The sequence below is a fragment of the Bombina bombina genome, chromosome 3 (assembly GCF_027579735.1).
Source record: "Bombina bombina isolate aBomBom1 chromosome 3, aBomBom1.pri, whole genome shotgun sequence".
NCBI classification, from domain to species: domain Eukaryota; kingdom Metazoa; phylum Chordata; class Amphibia; order Anura; family Bombinatoridae; genus Bombina; species Bombina bombina.
The window spans coordinates 997,091,360-997,110,105 of NC_069501.1; the positions used below are offsets into that span (position 1 = coordinate 997,091,360).

The 18,746-nt window shown below is 41.8% G+C and overlaps 2 protein-coding genes across 2 annotated transcripts in view; both read right to left on the reverse strand.

The window, feature by feature from the left end:
• The window catches only part of GLS2 (glutaminase 2), a 187,725-nt gene that overhangs the window by 66,604 nt on the left and 102,375 nt on the right, over window positions 1-18,746 (reverse strand). Inside the window, exons 7-8 of the mRNA XM_053708140.1 lie at window positions 9,895-9,953; window positions 6,317-6,349 (exon numbers count right to left, since the gene is read on the reverse strand). Of these exons, the coding sequence (XP_053564115.1) occupies window positions 6,317-6,349; window positions 9,895-9,953 (92 nt within the window). The remainder of the gene's footprint in view (window positions 1-6,316; window positions 6,350-9,894; window positions 9,954-18,746) is intronic.
• On the reverse strand, window positions 701-2,124 carry LOC128654289 (uncharacterized). The gene is made up of 2 exons (XM_053708141.1): window positions 1,816-2,124; window positions 701-1,776 (listed from the first exon to the last, which is right to left on the reverse strand). Exons 1-2 carry the CDS (start codon window positions 2,009-2,011, stop codon window positions 1,331-1,333), a joined length of 642 nt encoding a protein of 213 aa, XP_053564116.1. The 5' UTR covers window positions 2,012-2,124; the 3' UTR covers window positions 701-1,330.

Consider the following 18,746-nt stretch of genomic DNA (forward strand, 5'->3'; position numbering starts at 1 on the left):
TTCGGGAGGCTGCCGTCCGGCAGTCTCGTAAGCCAATCTGATGATGCTTTTAATCCAAAAAGAGAGAGAGGTAGAAGTTGCTTTTTTGACCTCTCCTTTTACCAGAATAAACAACAAACAAGGAAGATGTTTGTCTAAAATCCTTTGTAGCATCTAAATAGAATTTTAGAGCGCGAACAACATCCAAATTGTGCAACAAACGTTCCTTCTTTGAAACTGGTTTCGGACACAGAGAAGGTACGATAATCTCCTGGTTAATGTTTTTGTTAGAAACAACTTTTGGAAGAAAACCAGGTTTAGTACGTAAAACCACCTTATCTGCATGGAACACCAGATAAGGAGGAGAACACTGCAGAGCAGATAATTCTGAAACTCTTCTAGCAGAAGAAATTGCAACTAAAAACAAAACTTTCCAAGATAATAACTTAATATCAACGGAATGCAAGGGTTCAAACGGAACCCCCTGAAGAACTGAAAGAACTAAATTGAGACTCCAAGGAGGAGTCAAAGGTTTGTAAACAGGCTTAATTCTAACCAGAGCCTGAACAAAGGCTTGAACATCTGGCACAGCGGCCAGCTTTTTGTGAAGTAACACAGACAAGGCAGAAATCTGTCCCTTCAGGGAACTTGCAGATAATCCTTTTTCCAATCCTTCTTGAAGGAAGGATAGAATCCTAGGAATCTTAACCTTGTCCCAAGGGAATCCTTTAGATTCACACCAACAGATATATTTTTTCCAAATTTTGTGGTAAATCTTTCTAGTTACAGGCTTTCTGGCCTGAACAAGAGTATCGATAACAGAATCTGAGAATCCTTGCTTCGATAAGATCAAGCGTTCAATCTCCAAGCAGTCAGCTGGAGTGAAACCAGATTCGGATGTTCGAACGGACCCTGAACAAGAAGGTCTCGTCTCAAAGGTAGCTTCCAAGGAGGAGCCGATGACATATTCACCAGATCTGCGTACCAAGTCCTGCGTGGCTACGCAGGAGCTATCAAGATCACCGACGCCCTCTCCTGATTGATCCTGGCTACCAGCCTGGGGATGAGAGGAAACGGTGGGAACACATAAGCTAGTTTGAAGGTCCAAGGTGCTACTAGTGCATCCACTAGAGCCGCCTTGGGATCCCTGGATCTGGACCCGTAGCAAGGAACTTTGAAGTTCTGACGAGAGGCCATCAGATCCATGTCTGGAATGCCCCACAGCTGAGTGACTTGGGCAAAGATTTCCGGATGGAGTTCCCACTCCCCCGGATGCAATGTCTGACGACTCAGAAAATCCGCTTCCCAATTTTCCACTCCTGGGATGTGGATAGCAGACAGGTGGCAGGAGTTAGACTCCGCCCATAGAATGATTTTGGTCACTTCTTCCATCGCCAGGGAACTCCTTGTTCCCCCCTGATGGTTGATGTACGCAACAGTTGTCATGTTGTCTGATTGAAACCGTATGAACGTGGCCCTCGCTAGCTGAGGCCAAGCCTTGAGAGCATTGAATATCGCTCTCAGTTCCAGAATATTTATCGGTAGAAGAGATTCTTCCCGAGACCAAAGACCCTGAGCTTTCAGGGATCCCCAGACCGCGCCCCAGCCCATCAGACTGGCGTCGGTCGTGACAATGACCCACTCTGGTCTGCGGAATGTCATCCCTCGTGACAGGTTGTCCAGGGACAGCCACCAACGGAGTGAGTCTCTGGTCCTCTGATTTACTTGTATCTTCGGAGACAAGTCTGTATAGTCCCCATTCCACTGACTGAGCATGCACAGTTGTAATGGTCTTAGCTGAATGCGTGCAAAAGGAACTATGTCCATTGCCGCTACCATCAACCCGATCACTTCCATGCACTGAGCTATGGAAGGAAGAGGAACGGAATGGAGTATCCGACAAGAGTCTAGAAGTTTTGTTTTTCTGGCCTCTGTCAGAAAAATCCTCATTTCTAAGGAGTCTATTATTGTTCCCAAGAAGGGAACCCTTGTTGACGGAGATAGAGAACTCTTTTCCACGTTCACTTTCCATCCATGAGATCTGAGAAAGGCCAGGACAATGTCCGTGTGAGCCTTTGCTTGAGGAAGGGACGACGCTTGAATCAGAATGTCGTCCAAGTAAGGTACTACAGCAATGCCCCTTGGTCTTAGCACAGCTAGAAGGGACCCTAGTACCTTTGTGAAAATCCTTGGAGCAGTGGCTAATCCGAAAGGAAGCGCCACGAACTGGTAATGTTTGTCCAGGAATGCGAACCTCAGGAACCGATGATGTTCCTTGTGGATAGGAATATGTAGATACGCATCCTTTAAATCCACCGTGGTCATGAATTGACCTTCCTGGATGGAAGGAAGAATAGTTCGAATGGTTTCCATCTTGAACGATGGAACCTTGAGAAACTTGTTTAAGATCTTGAGATCTAAGATTGGTCTGAACGTTCCCTCTTTTTTGGGAACTATAAACAGATTGGAGTAGAACCCCATCCCTTGTTCTCTTAATGGAACGGGATGAATCACTCCCATTTTTAACAGGTCTTCTACACAATGTAAGAATGCCTGTCTTTTTATGTGGTCTGAAGACAACTGAGACCTGTGGAACCTCCCCCTTGGGGGAAGTCCCTTGAATTCCAGAAGATAACCTTGGGAGACTATTTCTAGCGCCCAAGGATCCAGAACATCTCTTGCCCAAGCCTGAGCGAAGAGAGAGAGTCTGCCCCCCACCAGATCCGGTCCCGGATTGGGGGCCAACATTTCATGCTGTCTTGGTAGCAGTGGCAGGTTTCTTGGCCTGCTTTCCCTTGTTCCAGCCTTGCATTGGTCTCCAAGCAGGCTTGGCTTGAGAAGTATTACCCTCTTGCTTAGAGGACGTAGCACTTTGGGCTGGTCCGTTTCTACGAAAGGGACGAAAATTAGGTTTATTTTTAGCCTTGAAAGGCCGATCCTGAGGAAGGGCGTGGCCCTTACCCCCAGTGATATCCGAGATAATCTCTTTCAAGTCAGGGCCAAACAGCGTTTTCCCCTTGAAAGGAATGTTAAGTAGCTTGTTCTTGGAAGACGCATCAGCCGACCAAGATTTCAACCAAAGCGCTCTGCGTGCCACAATAGCAAACCCAGAATTCTTAGCCGCTAACCTAGCCAATTGCAAAGTGGCGTCTAGGGTGAAAGAATTAGCCAATTTGAGAGCATTGATTCTGTCCATAATCTCCTCAGAAGGAGGAGAATCACTGTCGACCGCCTTTATCAGCTCATCGAACCAGAAACATGCGGCTGCAGCGACAGGGACAATGCATGAAATTGGTTGTAGAAGGTAACCCTGCTGAACAAACATCTTTTTAAGCAAACCTTCTAATTTTTTATCCATAGGATCTTTGAAAGCACAACTATCCTCTATGGGTATAGTGGTGCGTTTGTTTAAAGTGGAAACCGCTCCCTCGACCTTGGGGACTGTCTGCCATAAGTCCTTTCTGGGGTCGACCATAGGAAACAATTTTTTAAATATGGGGGGAGGGACGAAAGGAATACCGGGCCTTTCCCATTCTTTATTAACAATGTCCGCCACCCGCTTGGGTATAGGAAAAGCTTCTGGCAGCCCCGGCACCTCTAGGAACTTGTCCATTTTACATAGTTTCTCTGGGATGACCAACTTGTCACAATCATCCAGAGTGGATAATACCTCCTTAAGCAGAATGCGGAGATGTTCCAACTTAAATTTAAATGCAATCACATCAGGTTCAGCTTGTTGAGAAATGTTCCCTGAATCAGTAATTTCTCCCTCAGACAAAACCTCCCTGGCCCCATCAGACTGAGTTAGGGGCCCTTCAGAAATATTAATATCAGCGTCGTCATGCTCTTCAGTATCTAAAACAGAGCAGTCGCGCTTACGCTGATAAGTGTTCATTTTGGCTAAAATGTTTTGACAGAATTATCCATTACAGCCGTTAATTGTTGCATAGTAAGGAGTATTGGCGCGCTAGATGTACTAGGGGCCTCCTGAGTGGGCAAGACTCGTGTAGACGAAGGAGGGAATGATGCAGTACCATGCTTACTCCCCTCACTTGAGGAATCATCTTGGGCATCATTGTCATTGTCACATAAATCACATTTATTTAAATGAATAGGAATTCTGGCTTCCCCACATTCAGAACACAGTCTATCTGGTAGTTCAGACATGTTAAACAGGCATAAACTTGATAACAAGTACAAAAAACGTTTTAAAATAAAACCGTTACTGTCACTTTAAATTTTAAACTGAACACACTTTATTACTGCAAATGCGAAAAAACATGAAGGAATTGTTCAAAATTTACCAAATTTTCACCACAGTGTCTTAAAGCCTTAAAAGTATTGCACACCAAATTTGGAAGCTTTAACCCTTAAAATAACGGAACCGGAGCCGTTTTGAACTTTAACCCCTTTACAGTCCCTGGTATCTGCTTTGCTGAGACCCAACCGAGCCCCAAGGGGAATACGATACCAAATGACGCCTTCAGAAAGTCTTTTCTAAGTATCAGAGCTCCTCTCCCATGCGACTGCATGCCATGCCTCTCAAAACAAGTGCGCAACACCGGCGCGAAAATGAGTCTCTGCCTATGCTTTGGGAAAGCCCCTAAAGAATAAGGTGTCTAAAACAGTGCCTGCCGATATTATTATATCAAAATACCCAGATAAAATGATTCCTCAAGGCTAAATATGTGTTAATAATCAATCGATTTAGCCCAAAAAAAGTCTACAGTCTTAATAAGCCCTTTTTGAAGCCCTTATTTACAATCGTAATAAACATGGCTTACCGGATCCCAGAGGGAAAATGACAGCTTCCAGCATTACATCGTCTTGTTAGAATGTGTCATACCTCAAGCAGTAAGAGACTGCTCACTGTTCCCCCAACTGAAGTTAATTGCTCTCAACAGTCCTGTGTGGAACAGCCATGGATTTTAGTGACGGTTGCTAAAATCATTTTCCTCATACAAACAGAAATCTTCATCTCTTTTCTGTTTCTGAGTAAATAGTACATACCAGCACTATTTCAAAATAACAAACTCTTGATTGAATAATAAAAACTACAGTTAAACACTAAAAAACTCTAAGCCATCTCCGTGGAGATGTTGCCTGTACAACGGCAAAGAGAAGGACTGGGGTAGGCGGAGCCTAGGAGGGATCATGTGACCAGCTTTGCTGGGCTCTTTGCCATTTCCTGTTGGGGAAGAGAATATCCCACAAGTAAGGATGACGCCGTGGACCGGACACACCTATGTTGGAGAAATAACTGTTGCCACTTAAATTCATGCCAAAACTGTAAAGTGCCGCTAACCCCTCAAATTTTCATTGCAAGAACTTTACACAGTAGGAATTGTGTTATACAGGTTTTTTCTTTGTTTGACCTTCAAACATTTTGTGATAGACTGTCACACACGTAAAAGATCAAACTCCCACACAATCACACACACAAAGCTACTCACTCTCTCTGTAAAAAATACCAGTTATTCCCAGACGTGTTACAAAGCAAAGTTAGTTAATGTCAGAAAAAGATGTCTGAATGTATAACATGCAAGATGATAGCAGAATATGTTTGTTTAAATGCTTGTACCAGTTTTGATTGATGCTACATGGAAAGATAATAATTAGGCATGCGCATTCAGATTTCTCATCCGGCAGAAAAAGGCAGCCGCTCGTATATTCAGCTTTTTCAGAGCTGGATTTTTTCTTTGCACAGATCTTAGTGTGTTGAACTTTCAGAAGAAGAAATCTGGCTCCAAAAAAAGAACCAAATGCCACGAGCGGCTGACTTTTTCCACATTTGAATCCAAATCAAGAATCGGAATGCGCATCCCCAGTAATAATGTTAGATATTCCTAAAGTTTAAAGAGTAATGATAATGAACAGCAATCCCCAAAAAAGTTACATTCCTGTGTTAACCCATATGCTGATGTTGTATGTAGATTGTTTAAACATTCCTCTAGTTTGGGGTCGTGTAAGAACAGGTTTTAGGTTAGTATGAGATTGTATGTTAATGCAACACGCGCATATGCAAAGTTGAAGCAATATAAACAGAAAAGGTACAAAGCATTTAGCGAACACAGAGACATGTAGACACGCATGCACAGGAAGTGAAGAAAATAATATATACATATTATTATACATGCAATACACAAACAAATAAGCAAAATTATTAGATTGTAGTTCAAGCACAATAATAAAAATAATAGAAAAAGTCAAATCCACATTTTATGACAGTATAGGCAAAACATAAGAGAAGCTATTAATTAAGCCATCCTAACAGACGCACGAGAGAAGCAAAGATGTCCATAAAATGCAAAAATATCACTTGTTATACCATACTTACATAGTCAAATTTATCTGCCTTATTTGAGCCATGCTAAATAAAAAAAAAACAAAGGAACAAAAATTATAATCAGCTACTTTCTAAGCATATTATCATTGTTAAATAGCATGTAAAACCTGATTATCAGGGATGGCCAAATGACGAACTTTGAGTGACATGTGGCCCTCTGTTCTGTTTTTTCCCAGGAGTCGCAAAATGAATACAAATAGGCCCCCTTTTATCAAGCTGCGTATGCAGCTTTGGGGGCCTATTGCTGCAGGCTGCAATATGCACTTGAGCAAACACTGTCCGTCCAGCAGATGATAAAGTCCGGCTTTAATGTGCATCACAGTGTTTGTAGACTAGGGAAAAAGCAGAACTAGAAATGTAGACATCAGTATACATCTAAAACTTTCTGGCTTGGTAAGGATTCTGAAAATCAGCACAATGTTATTTAAAAATAAGTAAACCTATACATTTGTACAAAAACACTCCCAGATGGGCTATATAAACGGATCATCTAGAAAACATTTAATGCAAAGAAAAATCTAGTGTACAATGTCCCTTTAATACGCCCCTTGGGTTTGCCAGTACACACAGAGAGTACTGAGCACTTCTAGCTTCCTCTTGTAGCTTCTTCTCTACTGATGTTCATATAAGTTCATGGGGGTCTATCTATCAAGCTCCAAATGGAGCTTGATGCCCCGTGTTTCTGGCGAGTCTTCAGACTCGTCAGAAACAGCAGTTATGAAGCAGCGGTTGCAAAGACCGCTGCTCCATAACCCTGTCCGCCTGCTCTGAGCAGGCGGACAGACATCGCCGGAAATCAACCCGATCGAGTACGATCGGGTTGATTGACACCTCCCTGCTGGCAGCCCATTGCGTTGCACCAGCAGCTCTTGTGGGCTGCTGGTGCAATGCTGAATATGGAGAGCGTATTGTTGTCCGCATTCAGCGAGGTCTGGCGGACCTGATGCGCACTGTCGAATCAGGTCCGCCAGACCTTGATAAATAGAGACCACTATCCCTAGTTGACTTGGTTAGTGTTGGCAGATTGCTGGACTGTTTTATAATCTTATGAATATGCTTAAAAACAAAGGGCCCTGGTACTTTATAAATAAAAAAAACTCATATTGAGTTAGACTTTGCACTATAAGCTTCACTTATTTTTCTGGACAAAAATAGTTTGTGTTCTCCTTGGGTTGTCTCTTATAATATGGAAGAGAATCCTTAGGTGCATTATCAGACTTCCCCCAACCTTCAGTGGGTTATATGGGAGATAACGTTTATATCTCAGGATGCTTTTGTGTAAGGATTTTATATTATTAATATTGAGACAATACTGGCTTTTCTATTTTTTTTGTAGTCCAGAATTAATTAAATCTTGTATACATTGGCACCGAATTTGTTAAAATAGAAACAGGCACTGGGAAGAAAACCTAAATATCAGATAATACCAGTTCTGTTAAAAATACCAATGTATGATATACTGATACAAGTATTAGGATAATAAGGATATAAAGATTTGATTGTGATTTTAAAAAGTTTGAAAAATCTGTATTGCCAACATAATTTGTTCAACAATCCTTATAGGCTACGAAGCTTCACATGTTAACGTGAAGACTTATTCTACTAGAGCTATACCTTTGTTGCTTTGATATAAACCCAGCAGGTAAGGCTCCTTTATATGTTATTACAAGAATATGAGAGAGAGCAAAATGTATCAATCAAATAAATCAGATTGAGAATGATAAAAAAAATAAACTTTAGCTACCTTATTATATGTGCCTCAAGCTTAAAGGGACATGAAACCCAAATTTTTCTTTCATGATTTAGATAGAGAATGCAATTTTAAACAACTTTCCACTTTACTTCTTTTATCTAATTAGCTTAATTCTCTCTTTTTATCCTTTGTTGAAAAGCATATCTAGATAGGCTCAGTAGCTGCTGATTGGAGACTGCACATAAATGCCTCATGTGATTGTCTCACCTATGTGCATTGCTATTTCTTCAATAAAGAATACCTCAAGAATGAAGCAAATTAGATAATAGAAGTAAATTGGAATGTTGTTAAAAATTGTATTCTCTATGTGAATCATGAAAAAAATCTGTGTTTCATGTCCCTTTAAAGTGATGGTAAACTCTCTCCTTTATAAATTCAGATCCGGAATGTTAGTGATATATTATATGGAGTTTCAGTCATCAGTTGTAATGAAGATGTGCTGTAACTTACTTTTTAATATAGATATAAAATTCAAATACCCCGCAATCCGCCTCCCACTTCAAAAGTAAATTTCTCTGTGAGCTAACGGTTTGAATTGTTCTCCAATCAGTGCTCTCTCCATATGGCACTTGTTGTAGCTAGAGTGCTGATTGTAGAACAATTCAAACCGTTAGCTCACATATCATATCTATATTAAAAAGTAAGTTATAGCGCATCTTCATTACAACTGACGAATAAAACTCCATCTAAATGATCACTAACATTCTGTATCTGATTTTAAAAAGGGGAAGTTTACCATCACTTTAAATCCTCTTCCTCCTTATCTCTCCACAAATTGAGTAAGAAGAGGTGTTATGAAATATGTCTACCTACATGAAATAGTACAAAGAAATGCATTCACTGTTTAATACTTATATTGTATCACATTAAAGTGACATGAAACCCAAAATTTGTATTTTATTATTTAGATAGAGCATACAATTGGAAATAACTTTCCAATCAACATGTATGATCAAATGTGCTTCATTCTCTTGGTATCCTATGTTGAAGGAGCAGCAATGCACTACTGAGGGCTAGATGAACACATTGGGTGAGCCAATGACAAGAAGCATATATGCACAGCCACCAATCACCAGCTAGCTCCCAGTAGTGTATTGCCCCTGAGCCTACCTAGGTTTATTTTTCAACAAAGGATACCAAGAGAACAAAGCAAATAAGATAATAGGAATAAACTGGAAAGTGTTTTTTTAAAATTGAAAGCTATATCTGAATCATAAAAGACAAAAATATTACTTTACTGTCCCTTTAAATATGAGAAAATAATTAATCAGTAAGTATATATTCTTGGCACATTCCAAAATCAAAGTTACAGAAACAAAGGAATAGGAAAGAAACGCCAATATTAGGGGTTACTAGCATTAGTGTGGTGATAAGACGTTGCATAAATAGTTGATATGGAAGTACTACTTAAGCACTGAATTCTTAACACCCAGCTGCGGACTAGTACCGGGCCGTGACATCCCTGCTGGTGGGCCGCGACCTGGCATGCCCCCCGCTGCCATCGTACATGTGCTTGTGCCCTGTGCACATGTAACAGCAGTTCAGTGGGAGGACAGCACGAGACAAGGAAAAGACGGGACTGGACCTCGACGCGGCAGATAAGTGATACCAGCCCACTGATAACAATAAAATTGTATTTTAATATATATATCCCTGGAGATGTCCGGCTAAAATGTACTGGGCCTTGAGGTAATTTGGGCTGAGAGCCATTGACCTAAGGTATTATTACTTGTGTATATATAATAATAACATACACACAACTGAATTCAAGCTATGCTTACTCTATATTTATACACATTACTAGTAATGGACTCACCTTAATCAATGAGCAGATAACAATGGCTCCAGCATTCACCATGGGATTGTGAGGCTTATCTGGAAAAATAGGCAAGTCACAAATTCAGTGGAGAGAAACAGACATTATCAAATTACATAAATCTTAACACTGTTAGGGCTAGATTAGAAGTGGAGCGCTGCAAACGGGCAAATTTGGCCATTTGTGGGTGCGCAATAATTAATCAGCCATTACAAGTAGCTGGTAATGCTACTGCAAGCTTGCGGTAGCAATTAGCACTTATACAATTAATCAAATATCAGATCTGCCCCAAATGGACCCAAAATACTGTGTAGTGTATTTTATTAAAAAATAAAGATAGCAGCATATTTATTTTTTTATAAAATAGCCGCACTAGGCAGTATTTTGGGGTTAAAGTTGGCGGGAGTGGGGTGTTAGAATAAAAACGGCACTGAAAAGTGCCTTTACATTGTGGTCTATGGGAACTGTGCGTTCCCAGTAAATATATATGTATATGACTATATAAATATATATTTATGTGTTAATATGTGTATATATATATATATATATATATATATATATTGTCTCTAGAAGTCCAATGTGCTATCCATTGCGCCACAGAGCCACTATATATACACATATTAACACATACATATATATATGTACTGTATATAATCATATACATATATATTTAAATTTGCTGCCATTGCTGCGCAACTTACCCCTCTCTGACGGCATCACAACAAGGCTACCATAGGAGCCTATGGAAGCACGCTCTAGTGAGTGCAATGCTTCCCAGCAATGCGAGGTTACATTCGCATTGCTGACAACTTGTAATATGGCCCTTAGTTAATAGACATCATTGGATAAAATAGATATTACAAAGCTGCGTCACACAGTGACCTTTCCGAGTGTTTGTGAACAAATAGGTAAATTGTCTTTAAAAAACGTTTCATTTAATGGCATACATTATTTAGCTTTCCTTTTAAGTAAATAATAATTATCAATATACACAAATATCAATAATTAAAGCTTAATTGCTGATATTTCATGGATTCATAAGAAAAATAATTTATTTTTTACTGCATTTGCAGCCAAGAGCTACCAGTATGCTGCTAGTGCAGAGATAGTTATTACTGCTACCTTGATTCACCCCCTATGCTTTAGTGCATCAAGTAAAGGAAGCTGTGAATTACTTGTGAATCATGCTGATGAAAAGTAGGATCTCAGCGCAATACAGTGGCGTCACTAGGGTTGGTGTCACCCGGTGCGGTAAGTTATGGTGTCACCCCCCCCCCCCAGAAAGCAGACACACACAAAAACACAGGCAAACACACATACAAACACTCAGACACACTTAAAACATACTCAGATGCACACACAAACACTCGGAAACACACTCAGACACACACACAAAAACACACACACAAAAACACTGAGACACACACACACACACAAAAACTCAGACACACACATACAAAATATGTAAACTGCACTGCATTAATTATAAAGCTCATGCCTAGAGCTGCTCCCTGGCTCAGCAGAGCATCAAATGAAAGATAAACAGAGCACTCTAAAAATAAATCACTAAAGAAAAGTTTTAGGTGCAAACTATGAAAATTCTGCTCTCTGACTCTGTTCCAAGTCTGTCAGTGCACAGCCCCGGGCTGCGTGCCTACCGCTTCTTATGGCCAATCACCTCTGCACTCTGCCCACCCCCAGACCCCCGCCCGCCCTCCTACCTGTTCAGTGTGCACTTAGTGTACCGTAACCGTAATGGTCTAGTGGGCATCATACGTGGCTCCTTCACTTTAAAGACAGTGTCAAACAGTCATGCGGTCAGGTGCCAGGCATCCCCCTCATGATTTGCCAGTTCCCGTTTAGAGAGACAGCACAGCAGTGAGTGACTCCACTGCTCCACATGTCACTGAGCAGTGAGCACAGATAGGCAGGCAGGTTTAGGCTAGCAGCGCAACTTTGCAAGCCCCACGGCATGCCCACAACATTCATAGCGAAATTGGGCTGGGGAGAAGCAAAGTACAAACAAGCAAAATCAGCCGGGAAAACTATTTGTTGAAATTGCAGCACTGGCTCAAGGGGCAAAAAAATTGTGTGTCTACATCTTCCCCAGTCCCACCAATGTTCACAAATGCCAGCCCCTCTAATAAAAAAAAATCCATGCATATCAACATTGTATTTCCTTGAATTTCAATAAAATTGTAAAAAAAATTTTGGTGTCACCCCCTGGTGGGTGTCACCCGGGTGCGGCCCGCCCCCCCGCCCCCCCCTAGTGACGCCACTGGCGCAATACACTTGGGGCTAGATTAAAAGTGGAGCGCTAAATAAAGCTTGCGTGCAAGCGATATTAGCGCTCCACTTTGTAATAGCAGTGCAGATAATGTGCGCTGATATTACAAGTAAATTGCATTCAGAGATGGCATTAGAACCTCGCACAGCGAAGGGAGTAAGTAGCGCAGCGATGGGCAGCATTTTTAAATATATATGTCTATGCTGAGATCAGATCTCTGGTTCATTTTCTGAGCGCTAATTGCTACCGCAAGCTCACGGCAGCAATAACCAGCCATTTGTAATGTCTGGTTAATTATCGCGCTCCCGCAAATTTGCCCGTTTGCGGGAGCACAATAATTTAGCACTCCACTTGTAGTCTAGCCCTAGGTATTCAAGAAGTCAGTTCAATGATTTTCAAATGCAATTAATAAATGATGGTGATTTATCTGATACAATAAGGAGTGAGGTAAAATTAAAGATGTTGTGTTAAATAAATATCCATATGAACTATACATTCTAAATACATTTCTCCAACATTGGTGTGTCTGGTCCACGGCGTCATCCTTACTTGTGGGAATATCTCTTCCCCAACAGGAAATGGCAAAGAGTCCCAGCAAAGCTGTCCATATAGTCCCTCCTAGGCTCCGCCCACCCCAGTCATTCTCTTTGCCGTTGCACAGGCAACATCTCCACGGAGATGGTTAAGAGTATGTGGTGTTTAGTTGTAGTTTTTTAATTCTACTATCAAGAGTTTGTTATTTTAAAATAGTGCTGGTATGTACTATTTACTCTGAAACAGAAAAAGATGAAGAGTTCTGTTTGTGAGAGGAAGATGATTTTAGCAGACAGTAACTAAAATCGTTTGCTGTTTCCACATAGGACTGTTGAGATGAAGTAACTTCAGTTGGGGGAAACAGTTAGCAGACTTTTCTGCTTAAGGTATGACTAGCCATATTTCTAACAAGACTGTGTAATGCTGGAAGGCTGTCATTTCCCCTCATGGGGACCGGTAAGCCATTTTCTTAGTCTCAAACAGAATAAAGGGCTTAATATTGGCTATAAAACTGGTAGACACTTTTATGGGCAAAATCGATTGCTTTATTTGGGCATTTTATACATGTTTATGCTTGTAATTCACACTTATAAGCTTGGGGAACGTTTTTTAACGTCAGGCACTGTGTTAGACACCTTTCCAGTCAGGAAGGGCCTTCCCAGTTGTAGGCTGAGCCTCATTTTCGCGCCATTAATGCGCAGTTACTTTTGAGAGCAAGACATGCAGATGCATGTGTGAGGATCTGAAAGTAGTTGGAAAAGTTCCTAGAAGGCTTCATCTGGTATCGTATTCCCCCCTGGGTTTGGTAAAGTCGCAGCAAAGGCTGTAGCTGGGACTGTAGAGGGGTTAAAACTGTAACCGGCTCCGGTTTCTTTATTTTAAGGGTTAAAGCTCTGAAAATTGGTGTGCAATACTTTGAATGCTTTAAGACACTGTGGTGAAAATTTGGTAAATTTTGAACAATTCCTTCATACTTTTTCACATATTCAGTAATAAAGTGTGCACTGTTTAAAATTTAAAGAGACAGTAACGGTTTTGTTTTAAAACGGTTTTTGTACTTTTTTTGACAAGTTTAAGCCTGTTTAACATGTCTGCACCTTCAGATAAGCTATGTTCTATATGTTTGAAGATCAATGTGTGTCCCCCTTCAAAATTGTGTGATAATTGTGCCATAGCGTCCAAACAAAGTAAGGACAGTATTGCCACAGATAGTAAAGTTGCCCAAGATGATTCATCAGATGAAGGAAGTAGACATAGTTCTACATCATCTCCTTCTGTGTCTACACCAGTTTTGCCCACGCAGGAGGCCCCTAGTACCTCTAGCGCGCCAATGCTTATTACTATGCAACAATTAACGGCAGTAATGGATAACTCCATAGCAAATATTTTATCCAAAATGCCTGCATATCAGAGAAAGCGTGATTGCTCTGTTTTAAACACTGTAGAGCAGGAGGGCGCTGATGATAATTGCTCTGTCATACCCTCACACCAATCTGAAGGGGTCATGAGGGAGGTTTTGTCGGATGGGGAAATTTCAGATTCAGGTAAAATTTCTCAACAAGGAGAACCTGATGTTGTGACATTTAAATTTAAATTAGAGCATCTCCGCGCACTGCTTAAGGAGGTGTTATCTACTCTGGATGATTGTGACAACCTGGTCATTTCAGAAAAATTATGCAAGATGGACAAGTTCCTAGAGGTTCCGGTTCACCCTGACGCTTTTCCTATACCCAAGAGGGTGGCGGATATAGTGAATAAGGAGTGGGAGAAGCCCGGCATACCTTTTGTCCCCCCTCCTATATTTAAGAAATTATTTCCTATGGTCGACCCCAGAAAGGACTTATGGCAGACAGTCCCTAAGGTCGAGGGGGCAGTTTCTACTTTAAACAAGCGCACTACTATTCCTATCAAGGATAATTGTGCTTTCAAAGATCCTATGGATAAAAAATTGGAGGGTTTGCTTAAAAAGATTTTTGTACAGCAAGGTTACCTCCTGCAACCCATTTCGTGCATTGTTCCTGTCACTACAGCAGCGTGGTTCTGGTTCGAGGAACTAGAAAAGTCGCTCAGCAGAGAGACTCCGTATGAGGAGGTTATGGACAGAGATCACGCACTCAAGTTGGCTAATTCTTTTATTTTAGATGCCACTTTGCAACTAGCTAGATTAGCGGCGAAAATTCAGGGTGTGCAATTGTGGCGCGCAGAGCGCTTTGGCTAAAGTCTTGGTCAGCGGATGTATCTTCCAAGACAAAATTACTTAATATCCCCTTCAAGGGTAAGACTCTCTTTGGGCCAGAATTGAAAGAGATTATTTCAGACATCACTGGGGGAAAGGGCCATGCCCTCCCACAAGATAGGCCTTTCAAAGCCAAGAATAAGTCTAATTTTCGTTCCTTTCGCAATTTCAGGAACGGACCGGCTTCTAACTCTGCATCCTCTAAACAAGAGGGTAATGCCTCTCAAACCAAACCAGCCTGGAAACCGACGCAAGGCTGGAACAAGGGTAAGCAGGCCAAGAAGCCTGCTGCTGCTAACAAAACAGCATGAAGGAGTAGCCCCCGATCCGGGACCGGATCTAGTAGGGGGCAGACTCTCTCTCTTTGCTCAGGCTTGGGCAAGAGATGTTCAGGATCCCTGGACACTAGAAATAGTTTCTCAGGGTTATCTTCTGGAATTCAAGGAACTACCCCCAAGGGGAAGGTTCCACATGTCTCACTTATCCTCAAACCAAATAAAGAGACAGGCATTCTTACATTGTGTGGAAAACCTGTTAAAGATGGGAGTGATACACCCAGTTACAACAACAGAACAAGGAATGGGATTTTACTCAAATCTGTTTGTAGTTCCCAAAAAAGAGGGAACTTTCAGACCAATTCTGGATTTAAAGATCCTAAACAAATTTCTCAGAGTACCATCGTTCAAAATGGAAACCATTCGAACGATTCTACCCACAATCCAGGAAGGTCAATTTATGACTACTGTGGATCTAAATGATGCATATCTACATATTCCTATCCACAAAGAACATCATCAGTTCCTAAGGTTCGCCTTTCTGGACAAACATTACCAGTTTGTGGCCCTCCCATTCGGGTTAGCCACTGCTCCAAGGATTTTCACAAAGGTACTCGGATCCCTTCTAGCGGTTCTAAGACCAAGGGGCATTGCAGTAGTACCGTACTTGGACGACATTCTAATACAAGCGTCGTCTCTTTCAAAGGCAAAGGCTCACACAGACATCGTTCTGGCCTTTCTCAGATCTCACGGATGGAAGGTGAACATAGAAAAAAGTTCCCTGTCTCCGTCGACAAGAGTTCCCTTCTTGGGAACAATAATAGATTCCTTAGGAATGAGGATTTTCCTGACAGAAGTCAGAAAGTCAAAACTTCTAAACGCTTGTCAAGTTCTTCATTCTATTCCTCGTCCTTCCATAGCTCAGTGCATGGAAGTAGTAGGATTGATGGTTGCAGCAATGGACATAGTTCCTTTTGCGCGAATTCATCTAAGACCATTACAACTGTGCATGCTGAAACAGTGGAATGGGGACTATACAGACTTGATTCAAGTAGATCAGAAGATCAGAGACTCACTCCGTTGGTGGCTAACCCTGGACCACCTGTCCCAGGGAATGAGCTTCCGCAGACCAGAGTGGGTCATTGTCACGACCAACGCCAGTCTAGTGGGCTGGGGCGCGGTCTGGAAATCCCTGAAAGCTCAGGGACTATGGTCTCGGGAAGAGTCTCTTCTCCCGATAAACATTCTGGAACTGAGAGCGATATTCAATGCTCTCAGGGCTTGGCCTCAACTAGCAAAGGCCAGATTCATAAGATTCCAATCAGACAACATGACGACTGTTGCTTATATCAATCATCAGGGGGGAACAAGGAGTTCCCTGGCGATGAAAGAAGTGACCAAAATAATAAAATGGGCAGAGGATCACTCCTGCCACCTATCTGCGATCCACATCCCAGGTGTGGAAAACTGGGAGGCGGATTATCTGAGTCGTCAGACATTCCATCCGGGGGAGTGGGAACCCAGTTGACTCAATTATGGGGCATTACAGATATGGATCTGATGGCGTCTCGTCAGAACTTCAAGGTTCCTTGCTACGGGTCCAGATCCAGGGATCCCAAGGCGACTCTAGTGGATGCACTAGTAGCGCCTTGGACCTTCAACCTAGCCTATGTGTTTCCACCGTTTCCTCTCATTCCCAGGCTGGTAGCCAGGATCAAGCAGGAGAGGGCCTCGGTGATCTTGATAGCTCCTGCGTGGCCACGCAGGACTTGGTATGCAGACCTGGTGAATATGTCATCATGGAAGCTACCTTTGAGACAGGATCTTCTTGTACAGGGTCCATTCGAACATCCAAATCTGGTCTCCCTCCAGCTGACGGCTTGGAAATTGAACGCTTGATTCTATCAAAGTATGGGTTTTCAGATTCTGTGATAGATACTCTAGTTCAAGAAAACCGGTAACTAGAAAAATTTACCATAAAATATGGAAAAGATATATCTGCTGGTGTGAATCCAAGGGATTCTTATGGAATAAGATCAAAATCCCTAAGATCCTTTCCTTTCTACAAGAGGGTTTGGATAAAGGATTATCAGCGAGTTCTCTAAAGGGATAGATTTCTGCTTTATCTGTCTTATTACACAAACGACTGGCAGCTGTGCCAGATGTTCAAGCATTTGTTCAGGCTCTGGTTAGGATCAAGCCTGTTTACAGACCTTTGACTCCTCCCTGGAGTTTAAATCTAGTTCTTTCAGTTCTTCAAGGGGTTCCGTTTGAACCTCTACATTCCATAGATATTAAGTTGTTATCTTGGAAAGTTTTGTTTTTGGTTGCTATTTCTTCTGCTAGAAGAGTTTCTGAATTATCTGCTCTGCAGTGTAATCCTCCCTATCTGGTGTTCCATGCAGATAAGGTTGTTTTGCGTACTAAGCCTGGTTTTCTTCCAAAGGTTGTTTCTAACAAAAATATTAACCAGGAGATAGTTGTTCCTTCTTTGTGTCCGAATCCAGTTTCAAAGAAGGAACGTTTGTTACACAATTTAGACGTCCGTGCTCTAAAATTCTATTTAGAAGCTGCAAAAGAGTTCAGACAAACTTCTTCTCTGTTGTCGTCTATTCTGGTAAAAGGAGAGGTCAAAAAGCGACTTCTACCTCTCTTTCTTTTTGGCTTAAAAGCATCATCCGATTGGCTTACGAGACTGCCGGACGGCAACCTCCTGAGCGCATCACAGCTCACTCTACTAGGGCTGTGGCTTCCACATGGGCCTTCAAGAACGAGGCTTCTGTTGATCAGATATGTAAGGCAGCGACTTGGTGTTCCCTGCACACTTTTGCCAAATTCTACAAATTTGATACTTTTGCTTCTTCAGAGGCTATTTTTGGGAGAAAGGTTTTGCAAGCCGTGGTGCCTTCTGTTTAGGTAACCTGATTTGCTCCCTCCCTTCATCCGTGTCCTAAAGCTTTGGTATTGGTTCCCACAAGTAAGGATGACGCCGTGGACCGGACACACCAATGTTGGAGAAAACAGAATTTATGCTTACCTGATAAATTACTTTCTCCAGCGGTGTGTCCGGTTCACGGCCCGCCCTGGTTTTTTTAATCAGGTTTGATTAATTATTTTCTCTAACTACAGTCACCACGGCACCCTATAGTTTCTCCTGTTTTTTTCCTCCTGTCCGTCGGTCGAATGACTGGGGTGGGCGGAGCCTAGGAGGGACTATATGGACAGCTTTGCTGGGACTCTTTGCCATTTCCTGTTGGGGAAGAGATATTCCCACAAGTAAGGATGACGCCGTGGACCGGACACACCGTTGGAGAAAGTAATTTATCAGGTAAGCATAAATTCTGTTTTCATATTGTTTGTATACATTGTTTTTACTCATAGATTGTAAAGGAGTATTTAATATGATCATTGTGATGTAATTTGCTCTTGACCCACAGCAATACAAATTAATATTTTTCAAAATCTGGCACTTAGTGAAGTGACAACCTGGATTAGTAAATAGCCTCTGAAACTCAACAAT

Excerpts from the sequence above, each read along its gene's own strand:
- LOC128654289 (XM_053708141.1), bottom strand. The coding sequence starts at position 2,011 with ATGGAAAGTGAACGTGGAAAAGAGTTCTCTATCTCCGTCAACAAGGGT. Across the intron at positions 1,777-1,815 it reads TGGAAGTGATCGGGTTGATG|CTAAGACCATTACAACTGTG; the intron begins GTAGCGGCAATG and ends GCACGCATTCAG.